The sequence below is a fragment of the Leuciscus leuciscus genome, assembly GCF_965113295.1.
Source record: "Leuciscus leuciscus genome assembly, chromosome: 14".
Taxonomy (NCBI): domain Eukaryota; kingdom Metazoa; phylum Chordata; class Actinopteri; order Cypriniformes; family Leuciscidae; genus Leuciscus; species Leuciscus leuciscus.
Window position 1 is genome coordinate 7,233,804 of NC_138738.1, and position 15,074 is coordinate 7,248,877.

The 15,074-nt window shown below is 35.6% G+C and overlaps 1 protein-coding gene across 4 annotated transcripts in view; it reads left to right on the forward strand.

The window, feature by feature from the left end:
- The first annotated feature begins 6,944 nt into the window (after positions 1–6,944).
- rap1gapb (RAP1 GTPase activating protein b) overlaps positions 6,945–15,074 on the forward strand; it is a 57,429-nt gene continuing 49,299 nt past the window's right edge. For 2 of the 4 annotated variants that reach the window (XM_082189610.1, XM_082189614.1), the window contains exons 1-2: positions 6,945–7,092; positions 11,115–11,150. In XM_082189610.1, the coding sequence (XP_082045736.1) occupies positions 7,049–7,092; positions 11,115–11,150 (80 nt within the window). In that variant the 5' untranslated portion in view covers positions 6,945–7,048. The remainder of the gene's footprint in view (positions 7,093–11,114; positions 11,151–15,074) is intronic. The other 2 variants (XM_082189608.1, XM_082189613.1) reach the window with 1 other exon arrangement.

The window sequence follows — 15,074 nt, forward strand, 5'->3', positions numbered from 1 at the left end:
AGCTGCAACTGTCTTATGGTCTTTTTGGGAAGGCCAGTGAGGAGTCCATTACAATAATCCACCCTTCTGGTGATGAAAGCATGCACCAGTTTCTCTAAGTCTTGTCTGGAAACAAAGCATCTAATTCTTGCAATATTTTATTGCAATATTGCAATATGACTACTGAAACTAAGGTCTGATTATTCTGGTTAATTCAGTTAACCTACTCCATTAAATTCAACAGAAACCACTTCAGCCCATAGCCTTCATTTAGACATGTTTATAGAAAAATACTGTCCAACTTAATTCAGATCAGTTGATAAATACTAAAAGCGTGTGTGTCTGAACATCTCATGTTTCAGGCACCATGCTGTTTGTTCTTTTAAAGGACTTTTTCGACCTGTTCTTAATAGTGTGTGTGTGTGTGTGTGTGACAGAGACTGTTAAAGACTAATTAATCTCCTGGTGACCTTCCTGTATCAGCTGTTCACAGATTAACCAAAGTAAATAGTCCTGTTTCTACCTCCATGTATCCTCACAGAGAACATTGAGACAGTGAAAGTAGCTCTGCATATCCGTAAATGTTTTTACTTATTAACGTTCAGGGCGAGTATGTTCATATAAATGTCCTGAACAGTAGCAATGCCACAAAACAAGCAATTAAAAATGTAACCGTAAGCTGTAAATTTTTGCCTTTAAACAGTGGGTTGGACTCCCTTTGGCCTTCATAACTTCCTTAATTCTTTGTGGCTTAGATTCAACAAGGTGCTAGAAACATTCCTCTGAGATTTATGTTCAAATTGACATGATGATATCATGCAGTTGCTGCAGATTTGTCAGCGGCGCATCCTTGATGTGAATCTCCCATTCCACCACATCTCAAAGGTGCTCTATTGGATTGAGATCTGGTGACCGTGGAGGACATTTGAGTATAGTGAACTCATTGCCATTTTCAAGAAACCAGTTTGAGATGATTTGAGCTTTGTGACATGGCTTGTTATCCTGCCTTTATGACACTGTGGTCATAAAGGGATGATCATGTTCAGCAACAATACTCAGGTAGCCTGTGGCGTTTAAATGATGCTCTGGTACTGAGTGGCTCAAAGTGTGCCAAGAAAATATCCTTCTCACCATTACTGTACACCACCACCACCACCAGCCTGAAGCATTGATACCAGGCAGGATGGATCCATGCTTTCGTGTTGTTTTTACCAAATTCTGCCCCTACCATCTGAATACCGAAGCAGAAATCAAGACTCTTCAGACCAGACAATGTTTTTCCAATCTTCTATTGTCCAATTTTGGTGAGCCCGTGTGAATTGTAGCTTCAGTTTGCTGTTCTCATCTGACAGGAGTGGCACCGGTGTCTTCTACTGCTGTAGCTCTTCTGCTTTAAGGTTAGACATGTGCATTCAGAAACGCTCTTCTGCAGAGCTCGGTTGTAACGTAGATATTTGAGTTACTTTTGCCTTTCAGCTCGAACCAGTCTGTCCATTCTCCTCTGACCTCTGGCATCAACAATGCATTTTTGCCCTTATAACTTTTGTTCACTGGGTATTATTTTTATTTTTTTAATCTTTCTTTGTAAACCCTAGAGATGGATGTGTGTTAAAATCCCAATAGATCAGCAGTTTCTGAAATACTAAGACCAGCCCGTCTGGCACCAACAGCCATGCCATGTTCAAGTCTCTTAAATCACCTTTCTTCCCCATTCTGATGATCAGTTTGAGCTTCAGCAGATCGCAGTGACCATGTCTACAAGTTGCTGCCATGTGATTTAGCTGATTAGGTATTTACATCAATGAGCAGCTAAATAGGTGTACCTAAAGTGGCCAGTGAGTATATACAGTGATATATATATATATATATTGTACTTGTGTTTACTTTGTTGCGTATACATGCATGCATATATAACCCTGTGAACTACATATACATATAGGCCTATATGTCACGGGTTGAGTGGCTATAATGAGCGCACTACGAAGGAATATCACAAAAAAAGTCTTTAATTATGAATTAAACCAGGAACACAACGGAGATAACAGGAACAATAATCCTTCAAACATAACCATGTTAACAGACGATACCGGACAAAGAAACTGAATGAACAGAGGGTTTAAATACACAGGGATATTTAACGTAACCTGAAACGCGTGCATTAGACAATCATGCACAATGCACTAGCAAAGGGAACAAAGGCAAACAGGAACAGAACAGTGAAAATGAAACCAAAACTGAACATGCACGTTATATATATATATAATATGTTCTTTTATAGGATATGCCTATTCAGGGCCAAACCTGCCAATGGCTGGTGACTTAAGAAAATTTACCGGCCAAAAATATAGATTTTTTCAGCCATGAAACATCTAGATCAATCCTTATTAAAGTTACAAAAGTTATTCAGTCAAGAGCAATGAGTGATTTTTCTTTTTTTTTATTAAAATTTTGAAGACAGAAGCAGGATTTTTAGGCTGCTGTCACTTTAACCCTCTGGGGACCAAGCTGTTTTTGGGGCCCTTGAGATGTTCTGACATGCTCTGACATTTGTGCTTTTTTCAGTTATTTATAAACATGTTAATGGCAAAGGTGTAAATTCACTCTATATAGCACAAACAGGCCTACCATAATATGCGAGCAACATGTATGTAGATGTTTGTATTTTTAAGAGAATAATGTTTATGCGTGGTTATTTAAAAAAATAAAAATGAAAGTTGCTGAAATAAGACCACAAAACTCATACAAAATATGTGCCCACAAGACTTTTGACTAATGGATGTTTTCTCTTGGAGTTCTAGCTTCAAAATTATGTGAAAATAGTCTTGCTTTATCGTTCACAAAAAAAAAAATACATTGATTTAAATGGTGTAAAACAGGTTTTGCTTGGAAAGCCAATATGCGAGGGGGAGGAGTAGTTTACACCTTAGATTACCCAGTCCCACCCACTCTGCATAATGACTCTGCATAATTAGCCATTAATTCAGGTGTGACACTGACTGAGCCACAATGCAAGGACAAAATAGCCTATATATTTAGAAGAAGACTTATATTGACCATTTAAGATTTTGCTTACATCTATCTTGTAAATATGTTTTGCTATTTTATTAAAAAGGTTACAATTACAACAATAATTACAATTTCAGCAATATTTCTGCAAAAAAAGTACTCTTTCTTTGTAAAAAAAAAAAAAAAAGATTATAGGCCTACATTTTATCATATGTATTCATTAGTTTGAATATAGCCAACATTGGAACATCTTAGTCTATGACTTTATTTTTGACAAAATAGTATTTTATATATATGAGCAGAAAAGCTTATTTGATGTGACAGTATATTCTACAGTAAAAACTGTACCCAAATCTAGTCAACAAAATGTTGTCTTTCATACTTCGCCTGACTGTAACGCAGTAACTGTAACTGTAAAAGCAGTTTATTCTTTCACACACAGACGCGCGATTCATATTTAGGCTAAACAGTCTTTACAAATATGTACCCTTCATTCATCTCACAGAAACGCTATTCATATTATAGAAACGCGATTCATCTTTTTGTTTACATAAGCCTACAACGTTATTCCATAACGTTATTCCACATTAACACTTGAGAAAGGATAACTTAGCCTACCTCACTCCTCAGCGGGATCTGCTCCTCATATCAGCACGGAAAATTTTCTCCATAAGGTAGGCTATATTATGCCTCTTTGTTTACAGCTGATGTGGGGGCGTTTCACAGACTGAAATGGTTCTCAGAATTTGCGTTTGAATAGCACGCGCTCTCCGGGGCGTGGTCAAATTACTTTTGAATGGCTCCTAATGAGCTCGACTGGAGTCGCTCTCTTTTTATACAGATTACAGAAGCTGATAATATTTGTTTTTTATATAAATTACTTCATTTAAAAGCTGCGATCTCAAGCTTTATGCCCGTGGGTCTGTTTGCCTGTTTGACTGAATTTTCGCGGAGTTATAGATAATTTTCGAACGCGTTTCAAATGGGAGTTTACTGACAGAGAGAAGGCAGAAATAGCATCATGTTAGTTTTTCTTTATTTGTCAAAAAGCAAAACACTTTATTTGTATTGTGAGTATACAGAAAAAAAATAGAAACTGAACAGGATCGATTGATGTATTACACGAAAATGAAAGATCAAAATTAACAGAGCATTTTGTGTTTATTTTTCATTGCTAAAAAAAAAAACGAGCAAAACGCGCGGGCGCGTTTTTGGTCCCCAGAGGGTTAAGAAAATTTACCGGCCAAAAATATAGATTTTTTCAGCCATGAAACATCTAGATCAATCCTTATTAAAGTTACAAAAGTTATTCAGTCAAGAGCAATGAGTGATTTTTCTTTTTTTTTATTAAAATTTTGAAGACAGAAGCAGGATTTTTAGGCTGCTGTCACTTTAAGAGCTAATGCATGGATCCAATATACTGTCACACATGCGTTTTCTTTCTCAACTGTTTACGTTCACTTAAGACATAACTGAGTATGTTTACGAGGATACTTGCCAGGACAGGAATTTTGACAATTTTGTTTGAATATGTCTGTTCAAGTGCAAGAAGACGTGCAAGAGAGCTCAATTCTGTTTTCGTGTGCTGTCCGAGACACGGATTTCTGAGTGCTTGCTTCAGAAGTTTGTGCGCAGAAAACTTCCCACTTCCCACGAAAAACGAATTCTTGATGCTACACTGGCCCGCCATCTGTTTCCAATCATCATTCACGTTTGTTCACGTTAATGTTCTCACAACTTTGCGTTGTTAGAATTCATACTTATTTTACCGACCAACTGGCAATTGACACTGTTTTATATACTCACCATACTTGATTTTTACTCTCGTTTGGCGCTTGGTGAATGTTAATTTTACGCCCTGTGTCTAATATTTTACCTACTGATACTATCACATGATCTTAAGCAAACGGTAATACCCACCGATAAATGAGACTCTCTGAAGAGACATCCCTTTAAATATGAATGGTCACCGTTCAGCATTAGCTGTAGAAGAAGAGCCCTAATGGTTTTTGTCTCAGACAGTCCGACCCCAAAGTGATTATAAAATGTCCTGTATTAAAGACACAAGCCGTCGTCCGTCTCTCAGATCATGACAGTATCTGCTACCCAACCGATAAAATAATCTCTTTTACTGAGCTGACTTTGGATGTCACCTTGGGTCACTTTTGATTGTTTTAGACTCATTTTAGGGTGTTTTAGTGATGAAGGATTAGGGGCTAGCTCAACTGGCACAGGTTCCTAGTGTTTTATGAGAAGCATTACCAATTTTAATGAAACATAACTGAGATTCAAGTTTAATGAGGTATAAAAGAGTAATGGATTGCTACCGTAGTAAAAGTAATTCTACTATTAAGTTAAAAATAAAAATGATTGTTTAACAACCAATGTTATTTTTAACTAATTGAGAGAAAGAGCAGCGAGTAAGCACAAGATGTTTATTTACTCTGAGCTCTCCGTCAGCTGATATGAGATGAGATGAGATAGTACGTTGTGCTGTTGCCAATGTTTCCATACAGTAAACACCCATTTATCTGAGCCTGAGGTTACCAGAGGTTATATTTGTTGTCTTTAAAAGGTCTACCTGAGAAAATTATGTTTTAAATATGTGACAGTGTCACAGTACAGCTACTTATCGATTGAGTTTTAATTGAAGAAGCTTTAGTTTGTTTAGTCTGAACTTATTGAATGTAATTTATCATGCTGACTAATTCCATCAGTTGTACAGGACCAGTGGGAATGTTTTAGAGCTTTATTTCCAGTGTTGAACCGAATGATTTGTTTTTATCTCCTTTTGAACATATTGTTCAATATGAGCATAAAAAATTTACACAATCACATGACTTTTGTTTGTTGTTGTTAAACATATATTTTATACATTCACATGAATACACCTTTTCTATAATAGACATGTTTTAAATGTCTGAATTAAAGTCATTTTTATTTTGTAAATAAAAATGTCAGCGTGTGTGTACTGTCCTGAGCTAATAATGGAAAAAAAAACAAAAAAACAGTTTTCGTCTCAAGGCTAAAAACCTTGAGAATGTGTTACAAATATTTAAAATACACAGTCTTTGTTGTTTCTACATTAATTTGGATTCTGTGTAAAAATATATATTACAATATAAAAATATATTACAAATGTTAATGTTAGATGAGTCGTGCTTACAGAAAAATGTCTGATTAATTTGTTTATTTCATCGATTGACAGAACTAATAGTTACAGTAAAGACTTTTGTTACAAAAAATACAAAAAAATCTAGGCCTATTTCAAATAAATGAAATAAAACTTTCTATTCATCAAAGAATCCTGAAAAATTTTACCCAATTGTTTTCAAGATTGATAATAATAATGAATGTTTTTTGAGCAGCAAATCAGCATATTAGAATGATTTCTGAAGGATCATGTGACACTGAAGACTGGAGTAATAATGCTGAAATTCAGCTTTGCATCGCAGGAATAAATTATATTTTAAAACATACTCAAATAGAAAACAGTTATTTTAAATTGTCATAATATTTAACAACATTGCTGTTTAGTTTTTTTTGCTGTTTTTCAACTTTTTGGGCATTTTTAATCAAATATATGCAGCCTTAGTGAGCATGAGAGACTTCTTTTAAAAACATAAAAAATCGTACAGATCCCAAACTTTTGAATGGCAGTGTGCGTGTGTGTATATAGCACTTAATTCATAAAATATGACGAAATCGTATGATATTGTGAGAACTGAATAATACAAAAGGGACATTTTTATATATATATATATTTTTTTTTTTATTAATCATGGCTAGGTTTGTGTCATACATATTTCTACAACTTACATTTCTAAGAACTTACCACTTGGTTCTTTTCATCACGTGTCTAGTAAGTGAAGACATCATTTGAAAAGCGAGCACCTGCCCATAGCTGTGGATCCTCTGTCTCAGGTAGTGAAAGGGAGGGAAGAGAGGAGGGATAGGAAGCAGAAAAGGAGGGACACACTCTCACACATTGAGACAGAGGCACAAAACAAGTGAGTCTGAGGCAGAGACGGAGGTGAAGAGACTGCCGAGGGAAAACAGAAGAATGTCTCACAGGAAGAGGAGCTTTACTTTTGGAGCATATGGGGGGTAAGAGTGTGTGTGTGTGTGTGTGTGTGTGTGTGTGTGTGTGTGTGTGTGTGTGTGTGTGTGACAGGACAGATGATGGTGACTTTGATATCTCATTTGTTCTGTGGGGAGTAACCATTCACAGAGCAGGAAGCACATTGCTGGATGTTTATATGCCGTTGTAGTTAATGTTCACTGGCTACTATGTTTATAGATGCTAACTTCCAGTTCTAGGATGCAGATGTTGATTGATCATACATTCGGTATTATCAGCAAACATGATGTCTTCTAATCAGTGTTCATACCATTTCTGAATGCTTTATTTTGATTGGTTCATGTTTCAAGTTGCTGATTCATTTTCTGCAGGGCTATGTAGGGCTATGAATCGATTGGTTTGGTTAAAATTTTCTGAAGAGACACGGTCGCTTTATATGATGAACAGTTTTAATTTAGGCTTTTATTCAGATATAAACTGAGCAGAAGCTCAAATGTGCTGTGTAACACTAGAATGAACCTCATTGGTTCTTGCTGAGGCTCAAACGTGCTGCGTAACACTAGAATGAACCTCACTGGTTCTTACACGTCAAGTGAACATGCTTGAGCTTCTGTTTACCACATCTGATGTGTGAGTTGATGAATGAAAGCATAAATTGAGTAAAGTGAGTTGCTGAATAAAAGCATAAATTCAACCGGTTCATTATATAAAAGTGATCGTGTCTCTTCAGAAAATTTGGACTAAACCGCTCAATTCATTTGGATTAGTTTTACTATCTCTTTATTAACTTTTTGAAGCATCAAAGTGGAGGGACAGAAAGCTCTCAGATTTCATCAAAAAGAAAAACGAAAGTCTTACAGGTTTGGAACGACATGAGGATGAGTAATTAAGGACTGACACAATCAGTCTCTAAAAGTAGACATAAGTTTTTAGTTTAATTTATTCACAAAAATAAGTTATTACTTATGCACGTGTCTTTTATACTTGCACATGTTGTTACTTGACACCGTCTTGTTGTGCCTGCTTGGTGAGAACGGTTCAGTTGGAACGCTGAGAGTTTGATGATGGTAAGATGATGTCAGAGATTGCTAAGATGTCTCTTCAAACAAAGAGGGAAACACGAGTCATGAAGTGATTTGTGACATTCGTCTTGTATCTATTGCCTGGCTGAAACTTTATATGTGAAGTTTAAAGCACGTTTGTGTTGAAATAATAGATCATATAAATAGAGCACCCTTGATGATACAAAAGAATTTGTATTGTGCTACATCTGCTGGTCTTTGGCATTTCACCTACATCATCACCAGGTTTAACAGGTTTGTATTTTGGATTGCGTAAGCAATCTGAAACCGGTTCTGTTTGATCCAGCGTGTTTACTGACACATGCTCGCACAAACACACACTGATCCCCCATTTGGTGATTTATAGGCTTTGTTTCCACAGTCAGCGGCTCGGCTCCAATATTTACTCCTGAACCCAAGTGTGTTTACAGCGAATTTGTGTTGGTAGAGGGGTTTACTTGTGTCATGTACGGTTTGATTACATTTTTAAATTAAAATCAGTGTTTACAATTGCAAATGACAAATTTTCCCATGCCTTTTACACCTATACACTCTTAAAAATAAAGCTTCCAAAAGGCTTTTTTTTGCAGCGATGCCATGGAAGAACCAATTTTGGGTCCACAAAGAACCTTTCAGTGAAAATAAACGTGTTTAGAACATTTCCAAAAATCTAAAGAATTTGTTTCCACTAAAAATAACCTTTTGTGCAATGTGGAAAGTTTCCATGGATGTGAAGGTTCTCCATAGATGCCAATAAATAACTTTTTATTTTTAAGAGTGCATTTTATAATATGAATTGAAGAAAATGTCAGGGATGCATATCTGTATAAATCCTGTGTAATTTACTGAAGTTAATTATTGAAAAATCGCATCCTCCTGACCTGCCCTTAAAATCAGCATTAAGTCATTTAAGAATATAAATTTAAGCACAAAATACTACCATTTGATTCAATGGTAAGGTTTCATTTGTTAACATTAGTTAATGTATTACCGTAACTGCATGAACTAACCATGAGCAATACATTTGTTTCTGTATTTGTTCATTTTTAACATTAACGTTAAATTATAAAAATACAGCTGTTCATTGTTTGTTTATGTTAGTTCAGATTGCATTAACTAATGCAAACAATTTCAACTTATACATTATTTTAATAATGTATCTGTAAATAATATCCAGCCGGTTGTTATCTCGGAATAAACCCCCGACAGGGTGATCAGGACCCCGGCGTGAAACGGAGGCCATTTGCCACGTAAGTGTATAATAAGACATGAAATATTGATCTGAGTCGAAATATTTTATTAGGTCTTTAAACGCAAAGCTTCTGCAGAGAGAGCAGTTGCTAGCGCGGCAAGTTCGAACTAGACAGACATTTAAGGGATATGGTACACAGTCATACTACTTATTACACAACATTTCGCCACATAAATAATTATGGGGATAACCTGTACCTGTTTGTTATCTTATAATCCAACAGTGTACAAAACAATCGTCACAAAATGGCAGCAGTTGCGTTTGTATGAAACGAGAGAGAGAGTATGTATGATTTGACTTGAGTTTTAATATTTTATTAGCTCACCAAATGCAAAACTTCCCAGAGGAAAAAACATTCCTTAGTGCTGCTGACTTCAGTAACCCGGATGAGCCTGTGTTATCCGTTTCGCCGGGGAATAACATACCACTGGATGGCGCGATTGACCAATCAGAATCAAGTATTCCACAGAGCCGTGTAATAACAAAGATTAATAAATGCTGGAGAAGTGCAGTTCATTATAACTAATGTGGTCAATGCCCTGGGGTCGGTGGAGGCGCCGGTGCGATCACTAATGTTAACTAATGAAACCTTATTGTAAAGTGTTACAGATTGAACAATATCATGCGGGCTAAAATAACATTTTTATCGACTGACACTTCATTATTAAAAATAAATGTGGAGGACTGTTAGCTAAAGCAGCAAATAAAAGATCACTTTCCTTTCCTTCAAGGTAATGGAAATATTTGTTCCTCTATATGCTCTACCTGAAGTGTTACTTCATTTTGTTGACACAACAGCCACTCTTTCCCCTTGCGCTCAGCAGAAGGTTGGAGGAGCACCAGTGCTGTGACTGACCGCCCACAAGCCCTGCGGACGTCTGACATTTAGAGCAAAGCCAGTAAATGGAGATATCCTGATGTGTCTGGTTGGAAAACGGTTACTTTCGGTCTCAATCTTTTGTTGAAAGATTTGATCAAGGTTATTGGTCCTTTTTCAACACGGGTTTGTAGAACCACCTTGTGGCAAGAAACGAAATGACACCAATTAGCCAGGAAAATTAGGTTTTCTTTTTCACGCAAAATTGCCATTGTATTCAGCTTTGTCTATTTTGATATTCAGTCTTATGAAAGGTCTTATTCAGAAAACATCTGACGGCTGTGCTGTTTTTAAACCAAGTCGAGTCATAGCGTATTCTTAGAACAAAGCCGCAGCTGCTCATAGGAGAAACGTTAGAGAAGCTGCTTCTCTCATTAGCGTCTCACAACCGCAAATGCCCTCGGTACAATTGTACATCTTTTTGTCAGGCAGAATTGTTGAGAATCACTCAAAACATTGTGCATAAGCACAAAGTTATAAGATCAGGGGTTAAAGGTGTCGCACATTGAGCGAAGATGGCTTTTCAAGGGATTTTAGAGATAGCAATTGCTTGTATTAATTGATGATGTGCTCCAGTGGTTCTTCATTATCCTATTGGCCCTCACCCTTCGTTAACTTGATAGATTTGCTGAGTCATTATCACATCAAGTCAAGTGTTAAAGTGCATGAGGAGTTTGTCAGCGCTGAATTGATTATCCGTTAGCCTTTAGCAGGATGGCTGGAGATTGATTGCTAGAATGTGTTAAAAGTGTGAAATCAGTTAGTGCCATTTTTGGGTAATGGCTATAAGGGCTTTACAGTTGTGCCAGTATTGAAATACCTATTTTAACAATAACATGTTTTTTTTCTTCTTCACAGAGTGGACAAAACCTTCTCCAGGTCAAGACAAATTTGGTAAGTCCTTCTGTTTCTTAAAGGTAGTTTACACACCTACTAGTGCTAAACCAATGTATATAATGTATTAGCAAAACATTTTTAAATATATTTAACGTATGCAATAATTATACAGAAATTACTTAAAAACAAATAAAAACTTAAAATGTTAACCATTGATAAGTGTTTATAGGAACAAAGTGGAAATAATAACTGTTTCCAAGTTGGAAGTCAAATTTCAAGTGACGGTTTATTGGACTTTTCCAAGTAGGAATTTGGGAATTATTACTTTCCAAGTTTAATGGGATACAGCACGGTATATATATATATATATAAAACAAAAAACAATCAGTACATTTTTCTTGTGTTTTTATTTGTCTAAACATCCTTGTGTAGAACAAGATGAAACTTGAGAAGCAAAATTACATATTAAAATACTTGTTTTCCGAGAGTATATATTAAATATTTTTTGTTAATTAATTGTCAATTTTTATATTTTTGTTAGCATAACATATGTTTAATAACATATAAAAAAAATTATGTGTTTTAAAAATATTTTTTCTTGTTATTTGGATATTTGGATGTTTTTTTCTAGTTTAGTGTAGCACAACCCCTTAGGCTCTATTAGCTTTCATGTCATAATATTTTTCCCCATTGTACAGAGTTTGGACACAAGGCACTAACTTTGTCATCACATTCCATTACCGTAAAGGTCACCTCAAGTCCTGTAATCGGTGTGTGAGTGGTTGTGAAGGCAGGTTGGATCTGGTTACCGCACAAATACAAGCAAACTCTGATATAGCTTTGGCATCAGCCACCCCCGCCCTATACTGCTGGTGGAAAGTTTTACATCTGCTTGACTGACAGCGTTACTACAGAGGGAGCTGGTTATGTGTAAAGCTGGTTTATAATGGCTGTGAAGAGGATGTGTCTGGAGAGAAGAGGGAACGTGAAGGGAGAGGGCGAATGCCGGAATATAATTATGCCGGGACCTGGGTTTCACTCCGCGTGTATCATCCCAAATGAGCGCCGCAGTGCATGCTAATGTGACGAGAGACCCAAAAGAAACGGTGCACATGTAAAACTATCTTTATTTTAGCTTTCTTTATACTGTTCTTTTCCCCCCTTTTTTCCTACATTTGTTTTTAATATAGATTTCTCCTTTATATTGCCATCTCTCTGACTTTTTCTCTTTTTCGCTCTCACATACACAGGCAATAAGTGTTTCAATAGCTCACTTTAGTTGCATAAAACATGAAGTAACTCAAAGTACCATTATCCTGAGGGTTTTTTTTCCTGGTAAACATTTTTTTTTTTTTTTTGATTTTTCAGTTGTTCATGTATTATAAGACACAAGAGATGTTCCTTGAATTTGAAAACACTAGATCTAGAGTGCACTGTACAGTAAGTTGTTTTAATAGTATTACTATTACTGCTATATTAGACTTTGGCTTGTCACTCGACCTGCAATAAATATACCTCACATTGTGTGGCTGTAAAGATTATATTTTTTTTCATTGGGTGATTTAAGTTTTTTTTTTTTTTTTTTTTTTTTTTTTAAATGCAATATATATATTTTTTAAACATTTGCTACATTTGAGAACAGAAATGTTCAATTATCTCTTGATGAAGCTGTTGGTTGATTATGTAACCAGTTGTGTTATTTAAGTAAGCACAGTTATTGATCAGTTTGAGAATCTCAAAATGATCAAATATCACCTGAATAATCTGCCTTTTCTTCGGAAATATAAAAATATAACACTATTTGTAAAAACACAATTTGGCAACAATCTCCTCAAACACAGTGAATATGAACAGCCTGTAAAAACAGCTTAAATCACAGTTTTTGATTTCACCGTTTGCCTTTTCAAGGGCTCTTTTGTCGTGCATGTTTGGAATTTCACTGCACTTTGCATCCGAACACTTCCTCTCATATACGCCCACTGCTACTGTCAGAGCCTGTGCTGTTTAGAGACACAATGCTTTTATGATTAGACCTATTCAGATCAGTATTACGCATCAGCTTGGTATTCTCTTCTGTATGGCATGAATGTCTCTGCTGTTACAGTTGCCGAGACGTGGCCCGTGTAGGCTTTTCTAGGCTGTTCTTTATCTTGCTGGCCTGAGAAAATTGTTAAGACAGCTCTCAGATTTATAAGAAACAGGCTGTAAAAGGGCGTACGGAGGCGAAAGTAAAAGCTGTGCGCTGGATGTTGTGTCGCCATGTCCTTTCTCATGGGACGAGCAAGTGCTCAGGATGAAAGCTAACAGGGACAACAGGGACACTTTTAAGTGATGCTGTTGATGCAGCGTAGGTTGGATAAACTACTCTGAAAGGACGATGTTAATACTATGGTGCTTTGCTTTGCACTTTGGTAATAAATGATTACCGTGTTTATATACACGGTATTTTACTTTTTTTAAAGTATTTATATGGTACACCAAGGTACTTCAAAGAATGCCAAGGTAATACCATGCATGCATGTCCAGTACATGTCCAAAAATCCTTATACATAAATACCTTATATATATATATATATATATATATATATGGTACATTGTCCAAAAAACATGGAAAATAGTTTTTTTTTTTTTTTTTTTTTTTATATTGTGCATAATATTTATTTTAAAAATCCCTGCCTATTAAACTTGTTTTGTTGTAAGTTAACACGGTTATTAGTCAATGCAATGTCTCAGAATGGTTCAATATTGTCCGATCACTAGAGATAATGCCATCATAACTGTTTTCACTGGAAGTGGATATTTTGAACCATTTTAAGTGTTTTTGGACTAAATAATTGCTGAATTAAGTCTTAATGTTGGATATAGCCAACAGCGCTTTGTTTTTTGTTTCTGTTTGAACTTTAGTTCACCCAGATTCTGTGAGGACACTGTCTAGTGAGGACAGCTCTGGTCTTTGTGGGACGCTATGTCTCACAGCAACATAATTTAAGTAATCTAAGTTGACAAGATAAGTATACCCCGAGAGATCTGTTTTCACACAACGTCCTTCGGTCTAAAAGAGATTGTTAAAATGCTGTTTGAAACACGTTTAAGGTGGCATTGAAAAATTGAAGAGTTCAGATGCAAAAGCCTCTAAGTGCCATCTGAAATTTTCTTATAGAATGATCATTTTTATCAAGCTCGTATATTTAAATTCAATAATTTCACTTAAATGGCAATGAAGATTACCTTTTAATTGTCATTTAAGTGAAATTACTGAACTTAAATACACAAGCTTGATAAAAATGATCACTCTATAAGAAAATTTCAGATGACATTTAGAGGCTTTTGCATCTGAACTCTTCAATTGCTCTCTGCTATAGTGTTGTGGAGCTCTGGAAAACATATTTCCTCTTACCTTAGTCTGGAAAGCACGAGAGCAGACTGGAACTTTAGTTGGGTGGGGTTTACAATGGAACAGATTGATTACATTTCAATTTCGTGCTGTAGTGCAGAGTCTGGAATTGTTGAGGATGTGGAACTGGTTGGACAGAGATAAGAAAAAAGTAATTATGCTAATTTAATGTATTCTTTTATTTATTAAATGTAAATGATATAATATACATATGCATATACATACAAATAAATATGTAGCTTTCTATATATATAAATATCTATCTGTCTATCTGTTTGTCAACTCGATACCCAGCCCTAGTCCTCACTGTTAGACTTTTCAAGGGTTTTTTACAGTAACTTACTGGCAACACTGTTGCCAGTAAGTTACTGTAATTAAGAGTTACAGTACCAAACCGTATTTCAGTTGTGTGTAATACAGTGCATTACTGTAAAAACGAAGCTAATCAGTACAGTGCATTACTGTAAAAACTAAGCTAATCAGTACACTACTGTAATTATTTTTATTTGTACTAAATATAAATTAGATTTGATAATTTTGATATATGATTAATTTTATTTTTATCCTACATAAGTACTACTTTCATA